At 61.7% G+C, this 27264-nt stretch overlaps 1 protein-coding gene across 11 annotated transcripts; it reads right to left on the bottom strand.

The window, feature by feature from the left end:
- Window positions 1-373: 373 nt before the first annotated feature.
- PLXNB1 (plexin B1) lies at window positions 374-26709 on the bottom strand. Of its 11 annotated transcripts, XM_045080332.1 has the most exons (39): window positions 25611-26145; window positions 23421-23549; window positions 21926-21978; window positions 20148-21260; window positions 19295-19477; window positions 18823-18951; window positions 18625-18725; window positions 18205-18337; window positions 17756-17912; window positions 17405-17513; window positions 17214-17322; window positions 16128-16814; window positions 15797-15919; window positions 15487-15609; window positions 15124-15217; window positions 14876-15048; window positions 14568-14719; window positions 12052-12157; window positions 11768-11904; window positions 11325-11501; window positions 10957-11128; window positions 10525-10767; window positions 9590-9766; window positions 9365-9513; window positions 8757-8857; window positions 8437-8654; window positions 8103-8281; window positions 7896-7962; window positions 7488-7634; window positions 6621-6789; window positions 6221-6324; window positions 6062-6146; window positions 5652-5824; window positions 5301-5461; window positions 5049-5196; window positions 3382-3446; window positions 3188-3263; window positions 2300-2374; window positions 374-1129 (listed from the first exon to the last, which is right to left on the bottom strand). In XM_045080332.1, exons 4-39 carry the CDS (start codon window positions 21252-21254, stop codon window positions 1025-1027), a joined length of 6414 nt encoding a protein of 2137 aa, XP_044936267.1. In that variant the 5' UTR covers window positions 21255-21260; window positions 21926-21978; window positions 23421-23549; window positions 25611-26145; the 3' UTR covers window positions 374-1024. The 11 variants fall into 11 exon arrangements, with proteins under 11 accessions (XP_044936267.1, XP_012915945.2, XP_012915950.2 ...); XM_013060491.2 differs by lacking the exons at window positions 23421-23549; window positions 25611-26145 and adding an exon at window positions 26553-26709; XM_013060496.2 differs by lacking the exons at window positions 23421-23549; window positions 25611-26145 and adding an exon at window positions 26553-26709 and having other exon boundaries at window positions 20148-21106.
- Between the last annotated feature and the right edge of the window lie 555 nt (window positions 26710-27264).

Below are 27264 nucleotides of genomic sequence, written 5' to 3'. Positions count from 1 at the left end.
CAGGCAAGAAGGGTGTGGGGAGCCAGGAAGCAGGAGTACAGAGAAGCGGCCTAAGACCCACTGTGCCTGGAGTCACCTGTAGTAGTCCTCCTCTCCAGTTCCTCTCAGACGACAAGACAACAGGATGGCAGCCTGAGAACATCTGTGCTACAGACGAGGCAGGGCCCCTGATAGGACTCAGACCGGCCCCCAATGCCCCGCCTCGGGTTGCAGGCTCCCCAGCCCATCCTGGATGGGGTGACGAGAACCGCCCCCCCACACACACACACGTGACCCAGGGTACAGATCCCACCTCCCTCCAGGGCCTTCCAAGGCCGGCTGCCACCTCCTATTAGGGGAGGGGCTGGGCTGAGCCCACACATCAGACGCCATGCAGTGTGTTATCCTTTAATGAAGATCTGGGTCAGTGGGGCCACCACTCTCCCCCGGGCGCCTGCAGCAGGTGGCCCTCACCACGGGCTGCCTCTGAGGCAGGGTGGCCTGGAGGCAGCAGGCCCCGCGGAGGGGTCAGTTTGCAGCGGCCTAGCAAAGGCATTCCTCTCTCGGACCTAGGAACGTGACAGCAGCAACAAGGCCAGAGGCAGCTAAACTGAGGTCAGGGATGATAGAGGAGGGCAGGACAGGAAGTGGGGCTCTTCTCCTCCCCCTCTGCATCCCAGCGGGATAAAGGCCAGTGTACAGGAACAGTACAGTCTCTCCAGGGGCTGGAGGCCCCACCAGCCACTCTCTGGAAACCCTTAGTCCCTGACTCCCCACAGACTGACGTCACACACAAAATAGCCCACAGGGTCACTGGGCTCAGGGAGCAGGCTGGGCCCCACCCAATCAGCCTCAAGGCCCCAGGCCTGCGAGGCAGGTCCAGCAGGGCCCAGGCCAGAGCCCCCAGGGGAACTGGGAGCCACCTTCCACTAACTCGGCTTGTCAGGCACTACATACAGGCATCTAAGAAGGTAGTTTCTCCCTCACGGCTCCGGGGCCGCCCAGGCAAGGCTGAGGCAAACGCAGGCCAGGGCTGGCCAGGTCCCTACAGGTCTGTGACCTTGTTCTCCACAGCAGCTGCGATCTGCTGGAGCCGGTAGCCCAGCTGCATCTTCTGAGCTGTGCCGTCCTCCTCCAGGGCAGTGATGATCTGCAACCAAGACCAGCCGGTCAGGGGTGCCCGCCACCACCTTTCCCTGTGCTCGTCCACGGGCTGCCTCAAATGCTGTGGCCTGGTGGGGGGCGGGGGCCTGGGAGCACAGCGAGTCCCCTCACCTCCTCAGAGCTGGGCTGGTGAGGTCAGCATAGGGTTTTAAGGATTCCAGAGGTGAGAATGAGGTACTTTACTCAGTACTTAGCACCCATGGTAATAAGCATCCACCTCCACGGGTAAGATCGCACTGAGTGGAGGCCACCTGCACCCACCATGCTGACCTTTTCGCCACGAACCCTCTAGAAGCCCTGTTTCAGCCATCGCGGCTCCCCTTGTCCACCACGCAAGAAGCATTTCCTAACTTCCTATTGCCAGGCACTGGGCAAGGAGCAGGGACCCCGCGACGGTGGGCCCCATGCAATCCTGCCCTCGGAGAGCTCCCCGACCCCACACCCACAACTACAGAAGCACAAGCGGGGGCTGCCACAGGGGGCACGGCAGGGCCCGGGAGAGGCCTCCAGATGCCTCACACCCCACCCCCTGCCTCCCTCATGCAGGGGCTTGCGCTGCTGGAGCAAAGTCGCTGTGCCTGCATTCACATCTGTGCGTTCCTCGTTTGTGGCATGACTGTCCTCACTCCAGGCCTGGGCCACGAGGCAGGCTCCTCATCTCTAACAGCAACAGCCACGCCGCAGGTGCCACACAAACACTGGGGTGTGCGATTCTGGCAAGCACCTAGCTGGCTGACTCGTGGGTGCTCTGATCTCGAGGCCCAGTCCAGGAAGAGGCCCAGACAGCCCCCTCGCTGGCTCCCACCCCCGGCAGGACCCTCCCCGCTGGCAGCGCAGGGAGCCCAGAGGTGGCCGTGCTCGGCATGCTGCCACTGCAGACTCAGGAGGGATGCGAGTCAGGGCAAGGTCGGGATATGGGTGGCAGCTGTGTGTCCCTCCCAGCATGTGCCCCCCTCCACCTCCAGGCCACGGCAGATCCTCAGCAGCTCCTCCCCAATGCCTGGGATCCCTGCTGCCGCCAAGGAGCCCAGACCGAGAGGGCACAGCCAGGTTAGAGCACAGCCAGCACCAGTGCACACCCTGCTCCATGCCCTGGGGACCATGAGTCCCGCCCCTCTCTCCATCAGGCCCCGGGGCTCTGTCGGGTTTTGCCCACCTGGTCATAGTACTTGTTGATGTACTTGTAGAGCTCGTGGAGGGCCACTCGTGCCCCAAGGTCCCCAGAGTAGTTCTAGGGAGGAGACAAGAGATGAGAGATGAGGGGTGTCACCAGCCCCTCGGGGGACGAGGCAGCAGAAGGGACAGGTATTGCACAGGAAGCCCCATGAGCACACCAGGGGTCCCGGGTCTGCAGCGTGAATAGGGCCTGGCTCTCTCCCCTTGAGGTGCCAGCTGGGAGCCTGGGGTCCCAGATGGTGGCAGGGCCCCGTGGGACAGGTGCTACTCCCAGGCTGTGACCCAGGGTCAGTCTGCTCTGATCTCCCTCCTGTCTCCTGTGAGGTCACACTAGGCCCCTCTATGGGGCCATCTGGGAGTCTGTACCTCCTCATCAGGGCCACGGGGTTACGATCACCTGAGCTATGAAGCTCCTGGGGGGTCAGGTGAGCACACAAAGCCCCCCCATGCAGCACCACCACCTGTTGTTACTGGGTGTGGTTTATGGGCACATCTACACCCCTGAGGGCAGCAGAGCAGTATGGAGGCAAGAGTAGGCCAGCATGGGCCTCCTGGGACGATGCCAGCCACCTCACTGCCTGGGACCCATCGTCCCCTGACCCCAGCACGGCTGCAGGCCCCCCAGCACCTAGCTGAGTCAGGTTCAGTGGCAGCTGCCCAGACAAGCCTCTGCTGCTCTATAGTGAGGTGCTGGGAGCCCTGATCTGTAGAGTGGTCACTGGAAAATTCCGCATTTCTGCTGATGAGATGGGTCCCACCCCAACCAGCTCACAGGATTGCTGATGTCCCCAGGGCTTCCTGGCAAAAGAGCAGGATCCTCACGGTGGGAGACCTGTGCCCAACCCAAGAAGCAAAGGGAGGGCCATACCCGAGACAGCTCAGCCAGGATGGAGTTCATCTCTTGATCACTGGCAGGGACGGTCTGCCTGATGTCTGCGTAGTACCTGTCAGGGACCATGGGTATGGCGGCTGCTGAGATAATGAGCCCCTGGGCTGCAGCCACAAACCTCCATCCTTCTGTCCACCCATCCCCTTTCCAGATCCACTACCTCACCCTCCTACCTTTCTACCATCCGTTTGTAACGGGGAATATCTCGAGCATATAGAAGTTTGTTGATGGGGGAGTCCTGGGCAGCAGCAGGAAAGAAAGAGGAGAGCCCCTTAGGGTGACCGACTGTCCCGGTTGTCCCCCATTTCGAATATCCCCAGAACCCCTCGGTCCCAGGCATCTGGGACAGTTGGTGCCCCTGGCCCATTTCCTTCTGCAAGGACCTCCTCCGCTCCTCCCCCCCGCCCCACCGATGTCCAGCCTCTGCTCCTGTCCCCCCAAGCATCTCTCCGAATCATTCCACAGTCATTTCTCAGCTCCATCCGCCTCCACCTGCATCCAGCAGGGAGGAGACATGCAGGCCAGGAGGGTGCAGCAGCGTGTGGGGCCCTGATGCTGCTTCTCCTGGTGCTGCTCATTCCCCAAGTAATCATCTTCAAGATCAGGAAACTAACCCCACTATTTAGTAAATGGCCCCACTCCACCTCACCCCGAGTGGCCGAGCTGGCACCTGAAGCAGGTCTCTCCAGTCAGGACCCACAATTTTGACACACCCAGATCCATCCCCCACCACCGAAGTGGGTTCCAGTCCCAGCTCTGCCCCCCAGCAGTGGGCTCTGGGCAGCACACTTCTGTTCTCGGCACCCGCTGCCTCAACCCGAAGCTGCGGGGAGGGTGAGGCAAGATGGTGCCCCTGCGTGGGCAGTGGTGCGAGTCCCTGGGCCGGAGCCAGCACGTGTGCCTACTCAGCCGCTCTCCATAGGGGGACGCTTGGCATTCCTGGCTAGGGCTATTGCTGAGCTACCCGGCAAGCATATGCACTTTTGCTGGCAAGGGGAGGCAGTATGAAGGTTGGGGAAGAACCCCGCCACCATGCAGCACCCACCCACCGTGGCCCCAGGTCCTGGTGGCCCCCGTGGTTCTCAGTTCACTGTAGACGGAGTGATGGGTACACACGGAACAAAAATGGGTCCCACAAGACAACACTACAGAATAGAACCGAACTTTCTGTTTCTCCACAGAGGCCTAGAGGTCCATCTCTCCAGAGGTAACAGGCTCCCTTCCTGGGCCTGAGGAGCCACCGGCCCTGCCTGCTGGGGGCCTGAGCAGTTGCAGCCATGTGCCCTTATCTGTCATGGGACTCTGCTGGCTCTTACTGCGGTGACAATACCCCGCCACTGCGTGCTACCCGACAGACAGCCCTGGCCCTGACCATCTGCCTCTCAGCTCCTCTCAGCAGCACCTTGCTCCACGCCGGGCACTCGCTGCCCCAGACTCTCCCATCTACACTGCACTGGCAGCCAGACACCTCCTCCACTCCATGTAGAACTGGGAGTCACTCCGGATCCCTGGGCCTCTGGCTACAGTGAGCCCCGACTGGAAGAAGGGGAGCCTGAGGTGACGTGGGGGCCACCAGGTGGACAGGTGGCTTCTACGGTCCCACAACAGCTCCAGGCTGCCTGCTGGATTTGGTTCTGGAGGGGTCATCTCTGAAGACGAGGCCCTGCCACCTCCTGGGAACAAAGCCTGGCCTGGGACTGGAGTCACCAGCCTCCCCCAGCCCTCCTCCTGGACCTTGTCGGCCAAGCCTGGAATCTGGGTGCACACAGCACTGCCCAGCCCCGGCTCCTGCTTCCCCGGTCCCCCGGCGTGTCCTCCACGTCCGGCGAGACCTACTCACCCGGCCCAGCTTGTGGTCGGCAAGCGTGCAGGCATCCATGAACGTCTGCGCGATGACCAAGAGCACGGCGTCCATGTTATCAGATGTCTGCACGTCGAACACAAACTGAGGGTTTTTTATGATGTTGATCCAGAATCTCAGGGGCAGGCTGCGGGTGGGGCAGGCGTGGCCGGTGAGCACTCTGGGGAAGCAGGAGAGGAGACCCCAGCACGCCTGGCCCACCCGGCTCCAGCCACCGCCACCCCTCCCCACCTGTTGGTCTTCCAGATGTGGACGGTGTCCTGGTCGGAGATGCCGTGCTGCTGGGCCTGCTCGTCCAGCAGGTCAAAGAAGTACTTAATAGCAAGTGGCACGGGGCGGCTGGTGCTGAGAATCACCTGGAAGAGGTCGTCCACAAACTTCTGCAGGGTGCCCTGTGGGGGAGGGGAAGCACAAGAGGAGGGAACCTCAGCCCCAGCCCGGCCTCGGACGCCCAGTGGCACCATGCTCGTGCAAGCCCCATACCACCCCAAATCCCCTAAGCAGCCGTCCTCCCCCGCAGCCCAGACCTGAGGCCTGGCCTGGCCCTGACCCCAGCCTCCCTCCCCGCCCGTCCTGCCCCACCTTCATGGACAGCAGGCGAGTCAGGTAGATCTCAGGGATGGCCTTGGCTCGCTCGCGCTCCCCGCCCCGAAGGCTGCCCCTCCGAGGCCTGGGGGGCTCCGGTTCCTCACTCGGCTTCACCAGGTGCCAGGGCCGGATGCCCCCCTCATCCACATCCTCCAGCATTGGGGTCCCTGTGCCAAGACCCCACAGCTCTTCACCCCTCATCAGGTACCACCTTCCCTGGGCCCCTAGGGTCCTGCCAACTTCCAGGAGCAGAGGCATGGGTTGAGGGCTTCTCTCAGTGGAAGGGAAGTAGACACACGCCCACCCTAAGGTCCAGAGGACTTTGCCTGTTACTGGGGACTGGGCAAAGAGAGGACAGAGAACAGTGACTTGGTGGGGGCTGGAAGGGGGTGGGCAGTACTCACGCTCTCCAGGGACATAATCCTGGTTTTCCCGGAGAACGTGCTTGGTGAGGCAGGGGACCAGGGCCACGGTCGCTCCGTCTGGGACCTGAGGATCACAGCCAGTGACCCCCTCCACCAGCCCCACCCCCCCACCCCTCCTCCTGCTCTTACCCCTCCCACCTTGTAATGCTGCAGGGTGTTCAGGCGCCTCCACAGACCCTGGACCTCCGAAGTCACATCCTCGTCGGAAAGAATGAGATGCCCAGCCACCCCGGACCGCCACTCTGCAAGAGCAAGGTGGGTTGAGGACTCCCGGGACACCCTTCCTGCAGGTGGGGTCTACCTCCTCCTCCACAGGGGCACAGACCCACCATCAGGGGGCAGCCTCACCCCCACGCTCTGCAAAGACTAGGGCTGCGGGCCCTCACCATGTGAGAGGCTGTCCTTGCAGAGGGACTCCACAGTCCACTGCTGCCCCATGCCCACTGAGCGATAGGCCGCCCCTGCAGGGCTGAGCCAGGGCCAGCCCAGCCTTCACTCTGGCTTGGGCCCCCAGGCTACCCTTCTCCACCACCCTCACCGACATCCAGGGTGCGGGGGTCTGGCCGCTGGGCCAGAGGTACTCCTTTATAAAGCTGGTCCAACATCTTCTCTTTGGCCTGGGAGATGGTGTCACAATCCAGGACCTTCACAGGCACCCCCTGGGCCTCTCCCGCGCCAGGCCCCACAGCCAACAGTGCATTCAGGGTCTACGGAGGCACACACGGGAGCAGTTATGGCTCGTGCCACACCTCAGCTGACCGAAATGCAGGGACAGGGACAACCATGAGGAAGCCACTACCTCCAACCTCCAAGCACTGAAGAGTCCTTAATTCTTGTCTCTTCACTGTCCTCAACCCTCCCCCCCTCGACCTGGCCCTGGGACAGTGGCTCCCTCCGCCGTGACCCTAGCACCTAACGCAGTGCACTGGGTAAGTGAAAGGCAGTAAAAAACAAGGGAACACAAGGCCCTCTTGACTCAGGGCCCCAGGTTCCTGGCACAACTGAGGCACCCGAGAGAAGCCTGCGTGAGAAGTGAGTCTGAATGAGACTTTCCCAAAGGCACCCCGTGTGGGTCACTGAGGAAAGGCCTGCCCTAAGGAGAAAGCCACCCAGAGGACGAGGTGGCCGGGTCTGACAGAGCTGGCCTGGGCTTGGTGGGCACTGGTCCTTCAGGTCCTCCGCCTCAAGGACTGGCCCTCAAGCTGCTGTCCTGTTAAGCCAGTCTAAAGCCTCTCCCCAGCAGCCAGCCAGAAGTCAGGCCCGCTGTAAACCAGACGCAGATGTTCACCACGACCACCCACGCTCGTCCTCACCAGGGCCTGACCCCGCTGTGCGCGAACACGTTCACATGCTCTGTCCCTCCCCACTGCTACCCTCCTCCCCCCTCTCCCTCCCCCCGACTCACCAGGGGACGGTATTCCACATCCTCTCTGAGAAGGCGGTTGTCATTCAGGGTGTATTTGGCTTTGCCAGTCACGCTGTCCACTGGTCCCTTGTCTACTTGATGCTTAATTCCCCGAAAAAGCATGTACAGAGGCTCCCCTACTGAGTCCTAGGGGAGTGACAGGCTATGAGGACCCCCTGGGGCAGATGATGGGCATGAAACGGAGCTATATGGGGCATGGCCCACGCTGGGGAGGGGGACAGGCCGCAGAGGGCCTAAGGTGACTGAGACTTGCTGGGCAGGAGTGTCCGAGCTGCCTGGGGGCCAGAAGCTGTGTGGTTGAGAGCCCTGCCCCCACCACGGGGGAGGGGGAGTAAGCCCCTCCCACCCTGCCTCCCCCAACCCTGCCCCTACCCCTGCCTCTCTCACCCTGACAAAAGTGTACAGGCAGATGGACATCCAGTTGGTGAGCAGCTTCTCCACCACGGTCTCCGTCCTGGGAGGACAGGAAAGGGCAGGGGCAGGACGGAGAGCCGTCTGAGCTACAGACTCCTCTACCCCAGGCGGCCTGCCTCAGCTCCTGCCTCCAGCCCTGACAGCCCTCCAGACCCCACAGCCTCCGACAGCCACACAGACCTGCGCAGCATCAGCTTCGGGTTCTTGGCCACGTACTGGGCCACCAGGTCACTAAGCAGCGTGCGGAGGATGTCAGTGAAGTACTCGAGCTTCCCATGCAGAGCCACGGTGAGCAGAGATGCCACGTAGGCGCGGTCCCGAGCCGAGAAGGTGCGCTGGCTCTCCAGGGTGTGGATGAACTGGTCCAGGAGACACGATGGGGAGGGAGGGGCCGATTCAGAACGGGAGGGACAGAGAAGGGGCAGGGCTGAGGCCCGAGGGGCGGGGCCAGGAGCCTCCCTCCCAATCTCCCAGCAGTGGAGAGGCCTGGGGCCTGGGGTGGGGCGCTTGGCACCTTGGTGAGGAAGAGCTTGCTGTTGAGCAGGTTGGAGAGCTGCCCCAGCCCCTGTTCCACGGTGGGACGCCTGCTCTCAGGGACACCCAGGTCCCTGTGCAAGGGTGATTCCTGGTGCCCGGGGAAGAAGACCCTCTCGGCATACACCTTATAGTCGAGGAAGGGGATGCCACTGCCCAGTAGGTCACTGGTGAGATCGGTCATCTCGGTCATGAGGTCTGTGGAGCGGAGGAGGCCGGGTTGGGGCTTGGGACCCATGCCATGGGAGGAGGCTTGGCAGACCCCGGAGCATCCTCCAGGCCTCTGCTCGTCAGCCTCACCTGTGAACTCCTTCTTGCAGCGGTCCCGCACACTGCTCTCCAGATTCTCCAGCTGGATCTGGACCTTCTTGTAGTCCCTCAGGGCCTGCTTGCTCTTCCTCCTGTTCAGCACCAAGGTCAGGAAGGGGGAGGCCGGACCAGAACAGAGCCTTTTCTGGTGCCCCGGGCCCAGGCCTATCTACCCCAGCCTCGCCCTGGCCTAGGCTGGCACCATCTAACACGGCCATGCCCAGCCAAGCCAAGGCGTCGCTCAGAATAATTTAGCCTGTCCCGTCCTGCGCAAGCCCACCTCCAGTCTAGCCCAGCGGTTTAGTCCAGGGATCAACAAACTACAACCAGGCCAAATCTGGCCCACAGCCTGTTTCTGCCAATAAAGATTTGTTGGCACATGGCCACACTCGTGAGTTTGCCTCTCGTCTATGGCTGCTTCTGCACAGTCAAAGCGGAGCAGAACCACAGCAACTGAAGCCACGTGGCCCACGAAAGCCTAAAATCAGTACTCTCTGGCACCTTCCAGGAACATTTGTCGACCCCTGGCCTCGTCTGCCCTTCCTCTAGAGCCACACCCCCCTCGCTGCCCCAGCCCAGTCCCAGCCGGCTGCACCCACCTGTATATGAAGACAATGATGATGACGCCCAGAGCCAGAAGAGAGGTGCCCACCCCCAAGCCCACCTGGGCTGCCATGGGAAAAGCCACGGGGCTCTCGCCATCGTATTGCACGTGGCCCAGGGAGAAGCGCAGGTTCCCCATCTGCACCTACATGGGAAGCATCCAGTGAGCAAGGTTTCAACACGTGCCCAGGGCCCGGCCCAGCCCACGCCCACCTACTGACCGTGAACTCGGGCAAAGCATCCGGTGTCTCTCGGAGGGCGTGGTGCCGGGGCAGGGGCTGCTCCATGGGGGGCTCGCAGTACAGGTGGTGGCGGGTCAGCGTCTTCACCACACAGGGGCCATCCCCTATCATGGCCACCACCTCCTCCTTGGACATCGCAAGGTCCAGATTCTCCCCCTGGAACACGAGGTCACTGACAGATTACTCAGAACTCTTCCCTAAGGGGAGGAGCTGGTGGTCACTCAGATCCCATTGGGGGAAGGACAGTCCTGACACCCCACCCCCACCCCTGGCGCAGCACTGATGATGCCTCAGCACTCTTCCCCTGTGGGGGAGGCGGCCGTCTATGGTTATCTCCCAAGTTGCCCCCGACCCTCTTCTGCCCTTCCCGTTCTTCTTCCCCACACTTTCACTCCTCCAGAGCTAAAAATCTGGGCAATCTAAAGTCGCCTCCCCAGCCCTGACACACAGTTACTCACAAAGCCAGAGCCCCTACTGCGTCTGTGGGTCAGTGGTACACAACGGTGGGCTGTCCACCCACAGCCGTCCGGGATGCCCAGCTACTGCACATGTCCGAGCCCATGCCAAGGGCCTGTCCACATTGAGCCAGACTGCCAAACGGGCATCAGCCCAGGCACCTACTGTGTACCATGCCCCCAGCTATTGTGTGTGCCAGACCATTTACATACTGTCATTCAGACTCCTGCCACAGAATGTGTTGGGACCCAGGCGGCAGGACCCAAGCTCCCGCCCGACGCGGCAGGCTAGGCAGCCCCCACCAACCCCTCAGCCCTGGCCACATGAAGGGTGAAGAGCCAGATCTGTCCTCTGGCTCTTGCTCTGCTGCCATGCACCCCCCACTCCCAGTCTCCCTCAGCAGCAATGTCCAGCAAAGCGAAGGGTTGCGCGGACCCACATGTGAGCAGACACAGTACCTCCACAGAGAGCACGCTCCCGGGCTTATGCCGAAATGGCATGGTGGGGTCCTCGGGGTTGAGGGGCTGCAGGATGGGGTCGGCCTCATAGGAGAAGGGTGTGGGGCTCAGCATGGCGAAGTCAAAGACCAGGTTGTCGAGGATAAATTCCACCCGGACCCAGGGGTCCTCGGGCAGGCCTGGGAGGGCAGGCGTGTGGCACGTGATGAGCTGAGAGGAGTTCACGTGGCACGGCTCCTCAAACTGGGGCAGAGGGAGGAAAGACAGGGAGGATCCGTTGAGGGCCATGCAGGAAGGGGGTCCAGCAAGGACAGGGAGAGCGCCGCTTTGGTACCCGCCACCCACAGCTGTACACAGGGTTGGGAGTGGGGGGGACACGGGGGACAGCTAGCCCCAAGGGTCTCCTCGTAGGGACGCCCGTGGGTCTCCTACATGATGGCCACCACAGGAAGCCCCAGGGGAGCATGGCGTCTCCGGGATCACGCGGCGCCTCCGCCCAAGCCCCTGGCTGGGCAGCAGGGCTCTTGGGGCCACAGTCACTCGGATTCTTGGTGTCTGTACCACATCCAAATTCTGGCCACGGACCCATATCTTACGTCCTCCGCTGCAAGACAGACCATGAACCGTGGGTGGCTTTTGAGAACCCGCCTAGCCCAGCCCAAGCCACATGGTCCCTCTCCCTGCCATTGGCACGGGAGTCACAACGCCCACAGGAAGCCCTGCAACCCCTCCATGCCCTACAGCTGCAAAGACATCCCCCCCACCGCCAGCACATGGCATGCAGCCACTTGGCCCAGCACCTGAGGAAGCTCTTCGTGGGGCCGGCAGAGGTGACATTGGGGTCTGATGTGTACTCGAACTGGCTGTGTTGAAGCCTCCGCTCAGTGGCCCCAAACCACACAGCCACAGGAAGCGTGGCAGGCATAGGGCGGGGGCTGGTCTCACACTGCAGCCGATCGGCCTGCTGCTCCAGCAGCCTACGGAAGGGAGGGACTAGTGGAAGGCAGGCCAGGACACAGGGCCCACTCAGGCCTCCACTCGCTTCCCTCAGAGCCCACTGAGAGCTCCACAGGTGACCCTGGAGGCCGCCTTCCCACAATAGCCCCAGTTTCGGGAAGATTTGGCCACTTTCTGCTGGAGCAGACCTGACCCTCTCCCCCACTTCCGGTCTCCCCAGCATCCTGCCCCTCTGTCTTCTCCCCGGAACACATGGATTTTGGGAGAGGGAGGAAGCAGCCCTCACAGGTGACAAGGCTGGTCTCCAACGACAACTCGGAGGTCCTCCAGCCGCCCAGTCAGGAGCTTGGAGCCATGCAGGGTCAAATGGGTGCCCCCGGCTCTGGGGCCCCGGGTCGGGAAGATGGAATACACCTTCGGGTCCTGTGGGAACAGGGGTAGGGAGAGATAGGCAGGCATGAGGCCACCCACAGAGAAGCCAGGGGAGCCTGAGGCAGACAGAAGGGCCTAGGGTGGGAAGCCCCAGGAAGGCAAAACTAGATGGGCTTGGGGGGGGGGGGGCCACCTCACCTGGTAGGCAAAGTCGTGCTCTGAGATGCCACGTCCTCTTCCTGGCACCTCCACCGTCACCGTGCCAGCTACCTCCCCGCCGCTGGCCTCAGTGACGCACACGAAGCTGTGGGCACAGGGCAGGCTGGGGTGCTGGGCCACACCAAGGGCTCCCTCAAATGGACTCAGCTGCCCCCTCCTTGCCCCCACTCAATCAGGTGTTCTTCCAGCTCCTGAATTTGACAGAGATCCTCTTGCTTTGGAGGGAATGCCTTATGGCACTCCAGGGGGCTCTGGCCCCTGCGAATTCCTATTCACAGTTTCAGTTATTCAAATCCAACCCTGAGGCCCCCCTTATGAAGGGGAATCCTCCTCTCTCTGTGGCACAAATTTATAAGGAGCCCCGGAGGGCTGGCTGTAGGATGAGGGGTTGAGCTAATGCTTGGCCTAACCACCACCACGCGTGCCACACCACTCGCAAAGCAGTGGCAACCTGATTTCCTCATGAAAAAAAAGTCCCTGGAAGCCTCTATTCAGGTCGGGGGACAGACGGAAAGGGAAAGTGAACAATCTCAGAAAATGCTGGTTCTCGGCCAGAAAACAAGCTTGGGGCAAATCAATTTCCCCAACATGAAGCTGGCAGCGGCGAGAATCCGTGACATGGTCACACTCACTGCCAGCACATTGGAAAACAGAACAAGTGATGTGTGAAGTACCCAGGAGAGGCTCCAACTAGCGAATATTTTAATCTCTTTATAAATCACTTTGCAAGTTACCTTTGTCTCATGGTTTTAAAATCATTAACAGTCTAGACGATCACCTCAAGTTTTTGGTCATAACACACTGGAGGGGGAAACCACGTGTGCCAACAAAGTCTGGTTTACTTTTAATTTTTTTAAAAGATTTTACTTATTTACTTGAGAGTGAGTGAGCAAGAGAGAGAGCACAAACTAGGGGGAGAGGCAGCAGGAGAGGGAGAAGCAGGTTCTCAATGAGCAGGGAGCCCGACGCTGGGCTCAATCCCAGGACCCCAAGATTAGGACTGAGCCGAAGGCAGACACTTAACCAACTGAGGCACTCAGGTGCCCCCCAATGTCTAGTTTAAAATACTTATTACGAGGGGGTGCCTGCGTGGCTCAGTCAATTAGAGTGTCTGACTCTTGATCTCAACTCTGGTCATGATCTCAGGGTCATGAGATCAAGCCCTGCGTCGGGCACCCCATTAAGCATGAAGCCTGCTTAAGATGGTCTCTCCCTCAGCCCTTCTCCCCCACCTCGACCCCATTGCCACTTGCACACATATGCGTGCCCACTCACTCTCTAAAAATAAATAAATAGGGGAGGTGCCTGGGTGGCTCAGTGATTAAGCCTCTGCCTGCGGCTCAGGTCATGATCTCAGGGTCCTGGGATCGAGCCCCATACCGGGCTCTCTGCTCAGTAGGAAGCCTGCTTCTCTCTCTCCCACTCTCCCTGCTTGTGTTCCCTCTCTCACTGTGTTCCTCTCTGTCAAATAATAAACAAAGTCTTTTAGAAACTAAATAAATAAATATTAAAATAAATAAATAGGGATGCCTGGGCAGCTCAGTGGGTTCAGCCTCTGCCTTTGGCTCAGGACATGATCCCAGTGTCTTGGGATCAAGCCCCACAACAGGCTCCTTGTTCAGTGGGGACCCTGCTTCTCCCTCTGCCTGCCGCTCCCCCTGCTTGTGCTCAAGCATGCACGCGCTCTCTTTCTCTGACAAATTCTTAAAAATATTTTTTTAAATATTGAAAAAATAAATAAAATCTTCAAAAATAAATAAATAAAATACAGATTACCAAAATATATAAGATACAAATTATGGGGTCCCAGCATGGGCCTACTCAGTCCAGATCTCTGAGGGTGGGTACGAAGGACCCATTCCATGGTGGCTTTGGACAGGCTGTCCGGGTAACCCAGATATTCAGCTGGGTTTGGGATTTGCTGATCATGGATATCACCTTGGGAGTGTCTTATGTGGGCACCTTTGGGACCCTGCAACTGCCAGCCAGGCTACCATGGGCCAGAACCTCTATCAGCTGCAGGCCTGGGAAGGCAGCTGGGGTCCCAGGGACCGGACTCGGCAGGCGGGCCACAAGTCTGTCATCCTGAGGTGCCCTCCTGCAGCAGTGCCTGGGACAGAGAGGGCAGGTGGCGGACAGCAAGCCCCTGAGCATAGTCATCTGGGATCTGAGAACCTTGCTACCACAACTACGTCCCTGGTCACCAGAAAGCCAGGTGAAAACACCTGGACGGGGCCATCTGTCAGCTCTAGGTAGAGACAGGCCTAGGCCCAGCAGTGACTCCCCGGCAGCCCAGGCCAGGAACATGCACACCTGTGCACGAAGTGGAGGCGAACGCTCCAGGGCCTCAACCCTTGCTCTGAGGCCCTGCGGCCAGAAGCAGGGAAAGGGGGAGAGGGAAGGACAGATGAGGAGTGGGTGGGCGGCCAAGTGCAGGAAAGCCCACCAGGGAGCCCGTGAGGTGTGCCGAACTCCCGCTGGTCCAGCTAACTCACCTACTAGAGACCTCGTACTCCAGAACGTCCACGGCACAGGGCACCCCGGCCACCCTGACCGTGTTCTGTACGTCCTGCACGTGTTGGCCCAGATTGGAGCCCCTGATGGTGACACGGGTGCCTCCGTCCACAGGCCCAGTCAGTGGCTCCACCTGTTCCAAGACATGGACTTGGAACACTTCCACCTGGCAGTCACCCCTGGGCAGCCCGGGGATGCAGACCCAGCCTCCCTCCTTCAGGCCTCCTGCACCCCTGCCCTCCCTCTAAAGGCAGTGGTGAGGAAGGGACACGCCAGCACTGCAACACACCGAGTGGATGAGGGGGGCGGGGCACTGAGCGGCCACAGCTTCGGTCTCGCCACACGCCTCCTGGGCCACGCAGCGTGGACGCTCCCCCTTACACCACACGCAGCCGTACTGGGGCCTGGCAGTTTGGCAGCGGCTGCAGTCCCCATGTCCCACAGAGCAGTCGTACAGCACCACTGGAGAGAGCAGAGACAAACGTGAGAGGCGGGTGTAGAGGAGTCCCGCGGCCCCAGAGGCCCCCACTAGCTCACCATGCAGCCCGTCGGCACTGTCCACACGCAGACGGCCAGCCCGACGCAGAAACAGCCCCACGCGCAGCTCTGGCTGCAGAGCCTCATAGCTGAACTGCAGAAATGGGAGTCGGGTCAGAGCCTGGGGCCGGGGGAGGCATCAGGCCTGGAGAGGGCATGGTCACAGAAAGGACCAAAAGGACTAGTTATCGGAGCACCAGGTCAGAGGTCAGAGTTGGGAAACAGGGACCCCAAGGCACACAGGGTCAGAGGCCAGAGCCGGGGAATGCAGATTCCCACGATGAACGTGGCGTGGCCAGCTGAGGTCAGTGGCCGACCCATGGTCAGTGCATCCTCGCCCACCCCGGCACTTGTGACCCGCACCTGGTGCCGCCGGCAGGTCACACGACACTGGGTGTCTGGAGGAGGCTCGCACTCCACCCAGGCCTCGACCACCACTTCGCGGCCCTCCAGCTCCATCACACACTCACTGTCTCCTGGGCTGTCCTGGGGGCAGATGACACAGTTGGTGGGGCAACTGGAGGAGCTGGACCCAGTGAGCCCTGCCAGGGCCCCTCACAGAGCCCCCGGGTTGGGACGGAGGGCCAAGCCCTCCTCTTGCATTCCAAGGCTTGTGTACAGCTGACCAACAGCCAAGGAGGCCACACATCCACCTGCCACAGGACACACTCACCTGGAGGAGGCCCAGGTTTCTGCCCAGCAGCTGGACTTCTCGCTCCACGTGCACTGGCATTAGCATGGAACCCTGAACGCTGTCTACACAAGGGCAGGCACTTGGCCCCCGGTTCACCTCCTCCTGCAGACACCAAGATCAAGGCAGTCTATGGCGCCCACCCGGTCAACTTGGAGGCTCCCTGTGCAGAACCCAGGGCCCAAGGCCAGCGTGGAGCTGCAGAACCCACTCTGCCCCTCGATCCCTCCTGATGCAGGATCGCAAGGCAGGTAAGGTGCGCGTCTGCCCTGTGTCCCCTCCCCTGAGGCCTCCTTCCTGGGCTGGGCCTCACCAGCTCCCAGAGCCCGGGGGTGTCGTATTGGTAGTCGAGGCTGGACAGGAGGATGAGGGGGGCGGGAGGGCCCTCGTGCTCAGCCGAGTCTCCATCACCTGAGAGGAGGGTGGAAGTGGAGAAGGCGGGCGTGTCACCCCCCGTCCACTCGTCCGCCTCAGGCAGCTCGCCGCCTTCTCTCGTGAGCCAGTCCGGGGCAGGTTTCACGGAGCCAGCGGCCCCTGGGAAAGTGGTGGTGGGAGCAGTGCCGGGGGGCTGGTCCAGGAGTGCCGCAGAGGGGTCGGCCTCGGGGCCGGGGTCTGCAGGGGCGGGGGGCAGTGCTGCTGCATCTGAGGGCGATGGGTGGGAGGCCGAGAGGTCCTCGGGTGTGGCCGTGGGTCCGGAGTCAGTGGGGGCGGGGACAGCAGTTCCAGGTCTGTTGGGGGGGTCGGGAGGGGGAGGTTCCTCATGGAGAGGTGACTCTGTGGAGGCGGAGGCAGGTACCGGACCAGGACCCGCCCCTGGCCCCCAGGGGCTGAGCAGGGAAGGCCTGTCCCCAGGTGGGACAGCCGAGGCTGTGGCTGTGGAGGGGACCCCAGGCTCCACGGGAAGGGTGTCGGGAACAGAGGTGACTGGGGCCTGGGGGCTTCTGGGAGGGAAGGGGGTGGGTACATCTCCTGCTGGAGGGGCTGGGGAGAGAAGCGGGCTCTGAAGGGGGAGGCAGAGAAAGACAGGAGGGGCCACTCAGCAGGCAGGCGCAGGAGCAGGTGGCAGGCAGGCAAAGGGTGTGTTAGGAGGAAAGGAGACCAAGGGAAAGAGAAACAAAAACAGCCCGTTAATTCTCCAAAGGAGAGAGGGGAGGGGAGGGCAGGCTCCAGGGGCATCTGTGCTGAGGTGGGGCCCGAGGCCCAGACCTCCCCTGCCGCTGCTCAGCCACAAACGTTCTCTCCTGAAATTCCAGGGAGTCCGCCACACACAGCAGCTCCGGGGTGGGGGTGGGGGGGGGGGCTCGCGACAGAGCCTCACCTAGCAGGGCAGGCACACAGACCCTGGGCCGTCAGAGACACCCGTGCAACCCTGTGGGGGCCAGCTGGGGGTCCCGCTCACCTGCTGGCTGACCACCATCGGCCCGGCGTCACACGAGGCCTTGTGCGTGCACAGCTGCTGCCAGACACACCAGTTACACCCCCAGCGGCTGCTCACACAAGCCTGGCACCTGCACAGAGTGCAGCCATTGGGCAGGGGTCACTGTGGGGGAGCCCGGGGGCCAGGGGTCAGCAGGGGGGGAGGGGACTCACGGCGCAGACGGGCGGAGCTCAGTGACCGCTACACAGTCATACACAGAGAGCGAAGCTTTGGCAATCACCACAGCACCGAACCTGAGCTCCACGCTCATGGACACATGGTCTGCAAAGCAGGAAGAGAGGGCCCAGGGTGAGTGGGGTTCACACCCCTTAGCAGAGGGGAGCACCCAGGGTCTGCAATACAGTCCACAGGGCACGAAATGGGCAGTTGAGGGGACTCAGAGAAAGGTGCTACTTCAGGGCTCCCTGCCTGGATTCACGCCTCACCCCAACTGCACCCCTTGGAGCAAGAAAGGAAGAGGGTGGGGCTCCCAAGCCCCAGAGGTGGCCCCTTCTCTCACCCACCGGCTCCTCTTGGCAGTGCTGGGGCCTCACTAGGGTCTGGGGAAGGGCACATCACACCGGCACTGGTCAGCAGGGCGGGACTCTGGTGATCCCCAAACTGGCAAGAATACGATTCTCCTGGCCACAGAGGCGGCAGGTCAGGCACTGACAGGAAAACCTGCCAAGAGAGGCCAGGCCAGGCTGTTGGAGCCACTGGGCAGCAGGCCAGGGCCTGTTTCCAGGGCAGCTGAGGTGAGCAGGCTCAGGGGCTAGTGGCCCCTGAGGGCTGGCGGGCCCCAAGCCTTCATAAACGCCCTCCAGCCTGGGTTAGAAACAGAGAAAGCAAGGCCTCAAGAGAAATGACTGGTGGAAGGCCACGTGGTATTTGGAGCACTTGACACTAAAACGTGGAGTATTGACCCATCACCAGAGCCCTCCCCGTGAGGGACGCGCCCGCCCAGCTCCTTCACCTCTCTCCGCTCTTCTCGGCTGATGTTGGCGGGACTCATGGCTGCCACGTGCAGACAGCCTAGCTCGGGCTGGAAGCTCCAGAGCCACCGCTCTGGGCCCTGTCCCCGTGAGCACTCAGAGTGGCGACTGCACCTGTATGAAAATAATGGGGAACCACCTTCAGGGGGGCAGGGACACCCCCAGCCCTGGGGACCTGAGCAGGAGCCTCAGGTGGGCTGTGCCAGGGCTATGTCTACCCTGGCAGGGCACTGATGCCCAGAATGGAGGATGGAGGAAGGAAAGTAGGGCGTCCAGGGAGCAGGGGTTGCAAGTCAAAGATCAGTGATGACCAGGAGTACTGGACAGGGCAATTATGCAGGTGAGGGCAGGAGGCGGGGCTGGGGAATAAGTCAAGGGTCAGGAGTCAGGGGAGCACTGACCTGCCAAGGAGCACACACCACCCACAGTATGGGTCCCTATGAGCAAGACAAGATGCACAGTCCAGGTGTTGACCACAGGAGGCCACAGGAACCTTGAGAAGCTATGACGGTAATCCAAACGCCAGTGACTCATGGGTCCCTGGCACAGCCCCAATGCCCCTCCCAGCAGCCAGGCCCCAGCTCCCTCCTGGCACTCACTGTGCTCTGGGTCATGACATACAGATGCTCGAAGGCCCCATCAAAGGTGAGGTCTTTGCTCACAGCAGACCCCTGCTGGATGTTCTGTGTGGAGTACGAGTGGCCATCACTCCCCGGGCCCAAGTAGACCTGAGATCAGAGACAAGTTCTGGGATCCAGGTCCGTGGTCACAAACCCAAGGCCCTCTCCTCTCCCTACAGTGAAGCAATTAAGAAGCAGAGTTTTCTCCTAGGCAGTACAGGTCCTGCCACCCAGCCCTTGAGGAGGAGGTGGGGGAGGTCACAGGTAAATTAACACCCAGCCCTGGGAAAAGAAGCCTAAATCATCTCTCCCAGCCTTCAGGCCAAGGGTGTGTCACAGACCCCCTCATCCTGGCCCCAGGGGTCACAGGTATAGCTCTGCCCAGGCTGGTCACCAGCAGCCTGTTCCCTCCAGACCCTGGGACAGGGCCCACTACCTCCTGTGCACTCACCCTGTGCAGTTGCCCTTGACTGTCACCCAGGAAAGCAATGGTGTGTCCATCCTCTACAGTAACTGCCACAGCTGTCAGCTGAACCCCGGGCCATTCCAGAATGGGCGTGGCTTCCAGCGGTACACGGCTGGCCATGGGGCTGGGTGTGTGATCCGAGCCACAGGGATAAGCATCCAGGGTGTCCTACAGGCAACAAGCCCAGTAAGACCCTCCCTGGACATCCCAATCACCTGGCCCAGCCAGCTCTTCCCAAATGATTCTCTCTTCTCTGCCGGGCCTCCTGGGACAGCCTTATTCCCTCATCCTTCTCCTTGGGAGCCCCTAGAAACCTCACCCTCACCCCAGTCTCTCTGCCTGGCCTTGCCCCAGTTTATGCGCTCAGTCTTCCCCTGGACCACTTGTCCAAAGCCTCCCAAAGCTTGAGTCCTTCTGTCCAAGTCTGCTACCCTGGGCCCCTGCCACCTGTCCCTCACTCAGGAGGCTGGGTGTGGCTTCTTCCCTGTGTTCCATCCAGAAGCTAGAGCCGAACAAGTCTCAATTTCCCTCGCTCAAAAACTTAAAACAGGGCCCAGCCCCCTACAATCAAGGTCCCTGGCCCACACCCTAGAACCCTCAGTCCATCCATACAAATATGCCCTCTGCAGTGTCCAGTCCAAGCCCAGTTCCGAACGGCTGGCTCTCTGACCTCTGCGCACCACGATTTCGGCAAGGCGTCTTTCCATCACCCAGGCACAAAGGAAGCACATTACCTCTGTTGACCTCATCAGCCCCCACACCACCGCTAGCTCCCCTTCAGACTCCTCGGGCCACCTGCCTAGCTGTGACTGCCAGACAGGGAGGAGCTGGAGCTCACCACCGGCAGCTGTGCGCAGTCTGAATTGACATCGTACTCGATGTAGGCCACCTCCACGTCGTTCTCGGCGCGGCCCTCCCTGGTGTAGCAGGCGTCTCGCGTGCGGTTAGCAAGGCGGTCCACTTCGTCCAGAGGGAAGGCACAGAGGGCAGAGGCTCCAGATGCTCCGGCAGCGGCCGACGGAGGCCGGCCCACGGTTGGTGGAGCGGCCGAGGAGAAGGCTGCGAAGAGTACCTCCCCCTGGGCCACCTCCAGGGATGTGGCCACAGCCGCAGCCTGGAGCAGCCCGTAGCGGCCCCCCTGGCAGGCCAGAGGCAGCTCCACGTAGGAGTAGTAGTGCTGGTCCCGGAGGCACACTCGGGACACATAGGCACGGAAGGCTCTAGACTGAGCCTGCAGGTCTCGCCGCAGGAACAGGAAGTAGGCACTGGCCCCACGTGCAAAGGCGCTCACGAAGTGGTGGCTATACTCGGAGAGGCGGCCCACGGCCAACTTGGCCGTCTCTTCATAGGAGAAGGCAGTTTGGGGGTCCAGAGGCCACAGGGTCCGGGTTGTGATGGGAGGGATGCCACCCCCCACGCCCCTGCTGGTGTATCCCCGCCCCACAAAGAGAAGGGGCTCCCCAGCCAAGCCCTGGGCCACCAGTCCCACCGTGCTGACCGCAGGGTCATTGGCAGCCACATACTGGGTGTCCCCAGGGCGCTCGGGTCGCAGCAATAGCTGCTCGAGCTGCCCCAGGCGCCGCAGCTCACAGACCCCCTGGTGCACGCTCCCGCACACCACCAGGGCCCCTGGGCTCACCAGGAGCAGCTGGTTCAGGTTGTTGGTGGCCTGGGCTTGGGGGCACTCATCAGGCATCACAGGTGGCAGGCAGTCCCTGCTATCTAGCACGGGGCCAGTAGACACGGCAGCCTCCAGCTGCAGCCCAGGGCTCAGCTGGAACAGGAAGTTGGTGGCCCCTAAGTAGAGAGTGCCTGAAGTGGGATCCTGTGCCAGATGCTGCAGGTGTGTGCCGTTGGGAGCAAAAGCAGCCGGTGGAGAGGGCTGGAGGGCGAGGACCCACCCGGCCCAGAGCGCCTGGAGAAGAGCTGGGCCGAGGGCAGGCATGGTCACCTGGAAAGGAGAGAATTGGAGAACTGATGGGCCACTGGTGGGACAGGGCTATCACACTGCCAAGATGATCCTCCTAACTCAAGGAGTGAGCAAAGGAGGCCTAGGCTTAGATGGCACTATGGTCCAGGATGGCCCCAGGACGGCACACCAGCAAAGGGTCAGGACACCTTTCCTGGAAATTTCAACACTGCCCATTTTCTGCAAGCACATTTGTCCCAGGAGGACCTCCATCCTACCCCACCACCCCTTCACCCTGTACCACCCTGTGTCATCACAGAGTCCCAGGGGAAGGGCCAGAGGGCCAGAGATGGGGGAAACATCCCATCCCCAGGGACCAGGGCCTGGAAGAGGCAGCAGCACAGGTGAGGGGAAGGAGGGGCTCAGGGCCCCTAGGAGGGAGAGGACCCCTCTGCACAGATGTCAGCAGCCTGCGGGCAAAGAGGGAGGGCAAGTTCCCATGGGCCATCTGCACATTAGAGCAGAGCAAGAATTAGATGGGGGGCCTTTTAGGCCAGGAATCCAGAAGGAATCCACAGAACCAATGGTGAAATGAGGTTGAGGCTGCCAGGGCTGGGGCCTGAAAGACTGGACACCACCTCGGAGAGCGCTAAGAAGAAGCGGGACTCACACTTCTCCCAGGTGCCTAGGTTTGTAGTCAGGCTCACCTGGCAGGGCCGGCTGGATCAGGAGACAACAGCATGACCTGTGTGGGAGTCACCTAGCCAGGAAGATAGCAGAGCATGAAGCTGGGGGCTGGGCTGCAGGCACGTGGGAGCCCGGGCTCCCCTTCCCGCTGCCCAGCCTGCCAGTGGAACTGGGCCCAGCCTGGCCCTCGGCCACCAAACACATTCCAGAGGGGACGCCTCCTCAGAGCCCACACAGGGAGGGGGAGGGCAGCGGAACCAGGCACCCTCAGGGCCTGGGAAAGGGCAGCTAGGAAGGAGCCCCGTGTTGGCAGCCCCCCCCCCCAGCATCACCCTGTTCCTCTGCAGCCCCTTCTCCCTTCCACGCACTCCCTTTTCACCTTCTGCCCCAAATCTGCCAGGGCACCCAGGTCCATACCCTCCCCAGGGGCCAGGGACTGTCCTAGTCCAGACTGACACCAGCACATGAGCAGACATGGGCTTGCACACCCCAGGAAGCACACATGCTGCCAGCCCCACGTATGCACACGCACACACAAGCACACAGGCCCTAGCACAGGTGCAGACGCATGCAGGCACAACGTGTCCACACATAGACGCACGCAGAAACACAGGCCACATACTCCCCCACCCCCGCTCAGACACCTGCGCAAAGACACAACCTCCTTACACAAACATGTACGTTGCACAGACAGGCATTCCACAACGAGCGCATGGCACACCCACCCACATTCAGATTCCCCCACACACGGATTCATGCACACTTCCCTGGTTCGAGCCCTAAGGCCTACAGGGCCGCAGAAGCTGGCACATCTCTTGCTATTTCTTCTCCTGCAGGTCAGAGCAGAGCCAGGGCCCAGGGCTGGGGCAGGGGGGAGCGGGGGGAGGCTTGTCCCAGAGGAAGTCACCATGTCCAGCTGTGTTCCCCATCCCCAGGGCCACCTCAGAGCCTGGGTGCCTGCTCTCCTCCCAGATCCCTCCCTGTAGCCCCCCCACCCAAAGCCTGCAAGGAGGAGAAAACCATGACACCACCATCTTCCCCCACCCCGGGGTGGTTCCCAGCCAGGAACACCAGGTTGAAGAAGTGCTGCTCCCAGGCTGGAAGATACTTTCCCTACTTGCCTCTGCCCAGGCCACGTTGCCTGGCCCCTCCCGCCCCCCAGCTGCCAGGCTGTGTGAGGGAGAGTCTCCCTCAGCCCGGGGTCAGCTCCTCCCAGCCAAGACCCCGCCAAGGTGCTACCGAGACTGTCCCAGAGTGAGAAGGCTGGGCCTAAGTCTCGGAGGAGGGTCCAGCAGCCTGGTGGGAGCAGGGGAGCGGTGGCCACAGCCCAGCTGGGCACTGCTCCCGAAATAGCTTGGGGGTTTCCATTTTTAGTGTGCGGAGAACAGGGCAGCTCTATGGGAGCGGGAACAAGGCTGCCTCTGTTTGCTACCCGAGGGGGTGGGGGAAAGGGGACAGCAGGGAGAGTCGTGAACCTAGGACTATGGCAAGGCCAGGCTCCCAGGAGCCCCCCACCTTGTTTCCAAGGGATGGGAGAAGAGTTTCTTCCTCTGGGAAGACAGGGTCTGCCCGAGGATGGGCAGAGACCATCTCCTGCACTCAGCTACTGCTCACTCCCTCTGGCCACCTCCTCCCAGGGATGTGCTAGGGGCAGAAGGTCCATAGTTAGACCAAGAGTCATTCCATTCACTTACAAACATTTGCTCAGAGCCTACTGCATGCCAAGGTTTTCCAGCCCTCAAGGGGCAGCAACCAAGACACTCCCCAAATGTAAAATCACAACTGGGTCGAGTGGCCCACAGGAAAATGGAAGGGATCAGAATAGCTCCTGGCCAGGCCACAAAGGAGGCTGGAGGCTGAGCAGCTCTGGGAAAAGTGAAGGGCCTCTTCAGTCACTAAAGCACCACCCTCGCCCTTCCCTGTGTACCACAGGTGGAGAAGGGGGAAGAGAGGGGCAAGGACATCTTCTCCCCCTACTGGGCACTTGGATTCCCCTAACCCTCTGCTACAGGCCAGAGCAGCCTCCAGCCCCTCCAGACTGCCCCTCCTACCTCATGGGATCCTCAAGCAGAATCAGAGCATCTCTCTCCCCTGTCTTTGGAGCAGCCCCAGGCCTGAAGAATAAAGGTCAAAGCCCTCCAGTCCACGCCCTCTTCCATCTAATCCGTGCTGGGGCTCCCCCACAGATGCTATTAGCTTCTGCTGGTCTAACTGTGTGCTGTTTCACACTCCTACCCGCTTGGAATGCCCACTCCCTCTCTATCTGCTTAACTCGGACTCCCAGCCATCATCTCCCAGGAGAGCCTACCCTGTCTCCCCCCAGGCTCCTTATGGTGGATGGAATGGACAAAGCCAGCTACCATCCTGATGGGAACAGCAGCTCTGCCTTGGGCTGAGCCTTAGTTCCGGTTTGTAGAACGGGAGGCAGGACTGCTCCGGCCATTAAATACGGAACAGTGTGTGGCTGGTGTGAGTGGCACCGACCAAGGCCACTTTTCTCCCTGTTCCACCCTCTCCATTCTGGACTTAAAGCTCCTTGCAGGCAAGGAGTGTGGCTTTTGATTCAGAGGTCCCAGCCACTGAGCCAGATATCAGCACAAAGCAAGTGTTTCTTACACGTTGAAAGAAGCCCCATCTCACTGCTGAAGAAATCCAGCCAGTAGGGGAGATATGGGGCCCACCCCCCCTCCAGGCCACTTGGCCTCTCAAAGGGACAAGTTGTCAGGCTCACTTTTATTAATAACCAAGCCAGAGCAGACTGTAAAGGCTGGTTTGGAGCCAGGCTTTGTGTCCTCAACTTGCAGATCACCAGATCTCAGGCCTCCTCCAAACTCCTGGGCAAAGCCTAACCTGCCTGTACTGGGGCCCAGTGCTTGCCTTGAGGTCTCTTCTGAGCCCACCTTTCTCTGGACCTCTTGAGCAGAGCCCACAGCTGCCTAACTTCTTTTTGCAAAGAGAAAGTAGTCCTGGGGCTGTCCTCACCAACCAAAGGGGCTAACAAACTCTGCCCTTCCACCTCTGGAGGGGTGATACTCAGGCCCTCATCTACCAAGTCCCAGGGATCAGTGGGACACTGGCCTTTCCTTCCCCTACTCCTGCTCGGTGCCCAGCGTCCCCGAGGGAGAGATTCATTGACAGTGCTGTAGTGCACACTGTTCTGCCCGCAGCCTGCGTGCTGGGGTGGGGGGGGCACCATTTATGCACCACCCCTGAGTGCTCATCACCCACCGTCCGGGTCATGTTGGGGGCTGGGGGGGGGTCCCCCTCTGGGGATGCCTAACACAAGGCTCACAGTCCGCCTTGGAGCGTAGCCTGGAAGGGCTGTTGCATACAGAGGGGGAAGCCTCGACCTCCCCATCGGCCCTTCCTCCCTCCTCCCCCGGCCAAGGGGCAAGGACCCCACCAGCGATCCTGGGAGGGCGGGGAAGGGGCCGGCCGGTCCCGGCAGAGGCGGCGGCGAGGAGGGGGCGCGGAGGAGCAGCTCCACCTCCTCTGTCTCCCAATCGCGTTACAGGCGGAGCCGCCAGAGTTTCCTTCAGTGCGGAGAAGTACGGTCCCAACTCTAAGGACCGCGGCTGCCCACCGCTTCCCCAGGCTGCCCCTGCCCAGCAGCATCAAGGCCGAAGCTGCCCACCTCCCCCCGGGGCCGCCCCGCCTCCCCCGACGCCCCCGCTCCGGCCCCGGGTCCCCGGCCCCCGCACTCACCACCCGGCCGGGCCCCGCAGGAGGAGCGCGCCGAGGCGGGCGCCGGCCGCTGCGGGCTCGGGATCTGCGCGCGGCGGTCTCACTGCCCCCTGCCCCCCCCCCACCCCGGGAGGTGGCTCCGGCCGCGCCGCAGCTGTTACCCGGAGACCGAGGGGCGGAAAAGCGCGCCCGCTGCCCGCCCCTCCCGCCGCGCCGCTGCCACCGCCGGGAACAAAGGAGACAAAGCCGCGTCGGCCGGGCCGGGCTTCGCTCCTTCCCCCAGCGCCCGCCGGGCCGCCCTCCCCACCCCCCCGCCCGCCGCCAAGGCCAGGCCGGAAGCAGCCGCGAGAGCCGGGCGCGCGGCCCCGAGCCGCCCGGGACCCCGCATTCCAGCCCTGCGGGCTCCGCACTTGCCGAGGGCGGGGAACTCGACCCCTCCCTGTGGGGGCGCGGGCTGCTCGGCGGCGGTAGCCACGGCAACGCGGGTCGCGGCCAGGCGAGCCGAGTGCCAAGAGCGGAGCCCGGGGCGCGGGCGGCCCGGCGCTACTCCGCCCGGCCTCACCTGCGCGCCTCGCAGGAACCGGAATCCGGAGCCCTCCTGGGATGGGCGGGGCCGGGCGGGGGGCGCGCTCGGCACCCACAGGTGTGCTGGCGCCGCGCCGCGGCCCTCGCCCCTCAGCAGCCCCGCGGGTTCGCCAGCCACCACCGCCGCTCCAGCGCCTCGAGCTCCCTCCTTCCCTTCTGCGGCCGCCCTCTAACTTTCTTTACCTGAACTTCTCGGCGCCTGGTGTCTCCCCACCGCTCCTGCTCTCCACACTCCCTAATGGCCACCCCCTCCTTCCGGCCCCAAACTCTGGCTGTGCGAGAGAAGCACAGGCTTTGGGGTTGGGCCTGGGTTTGTGGCCACCACTAAGCCTAGTAACCTGACCCCCTCCACCCCCCATACACGCCTTATTTGCTCACCGACAAATGGAGGTGATGCCACACCTCGCCGGCTGTTAAAGGAGCGCACACGGATTGCAAAGTGCACAAGCAAGGACACATTTACTCCTTTTCCTTCCAGGCCTGTACCTGGACCCACCCTCAGCTGAGAAGCCCTGGGCAAGTCTGGACTCCCTCACTGGCAAACGTACCTGGGCCTTTCTAGGGAGGAACTGCTGCACAGAGGCCCAGTTGTGCCCTCTGCCGGGCCCTTCACACACAGCCTGGCCTGCCCACTGCGAACTCAGGAGCCAGGACCTGGCCCATCCTTTGGCTCAAGCCACACTGGGATAGCCTCCTGGGAGGCAAAATCTGTCACACACACACATATCACCCCCATAGTCTCCACAGGCTAGGGAGAACCTCAACCAGGTCTAGGTTACCCACACTGGCTACTGTCCAAAGAGCCAACACCACAGGGGCTCTCCTGCCACCTGCCACCACCCTTCCCATCAAGAGTCTGCTTAACTTCCATCTACCCAACTCTGCCTTCCAATTTCTCTCTCACCAACTTCTCATGTCACTCCTTTCCTCCACCCCTACTTTGAGCACCTGGGTCCTTGCAGCAGCATAGCACACCCTTCCCAGTCCCCTTATCAATGGCCTCTGGCATCAGAGACCCCAGGCCCTCCACCCCCCACACACACCCATCACCACCTCAGTCCCCTTGGCTTTCTGCCTGCGCAGCCTGTGA

Source organism: Mustela putorius, unplaced genomic scaffold, assembly GCF_011764305.1.
Source record: "Mustela putorius furo isolate JIRA1106 unplaced genomic scaffold, ASM1176430v1.1 tig00000095_pilon_pilon_pilon, whole genome shotgun sequence".
NCBI classification, from domain to species: Eukaryota; Metazoa; Chordata; class Mammalia; order Carnivora; family Mustelidae; genus Mustela; species Mustela putorius.
The sequence above is the reverse complement of the archived record's forward strand: the minus strand, read 5'-3'. Positions and strand labels throughout refer to the sequence as shown.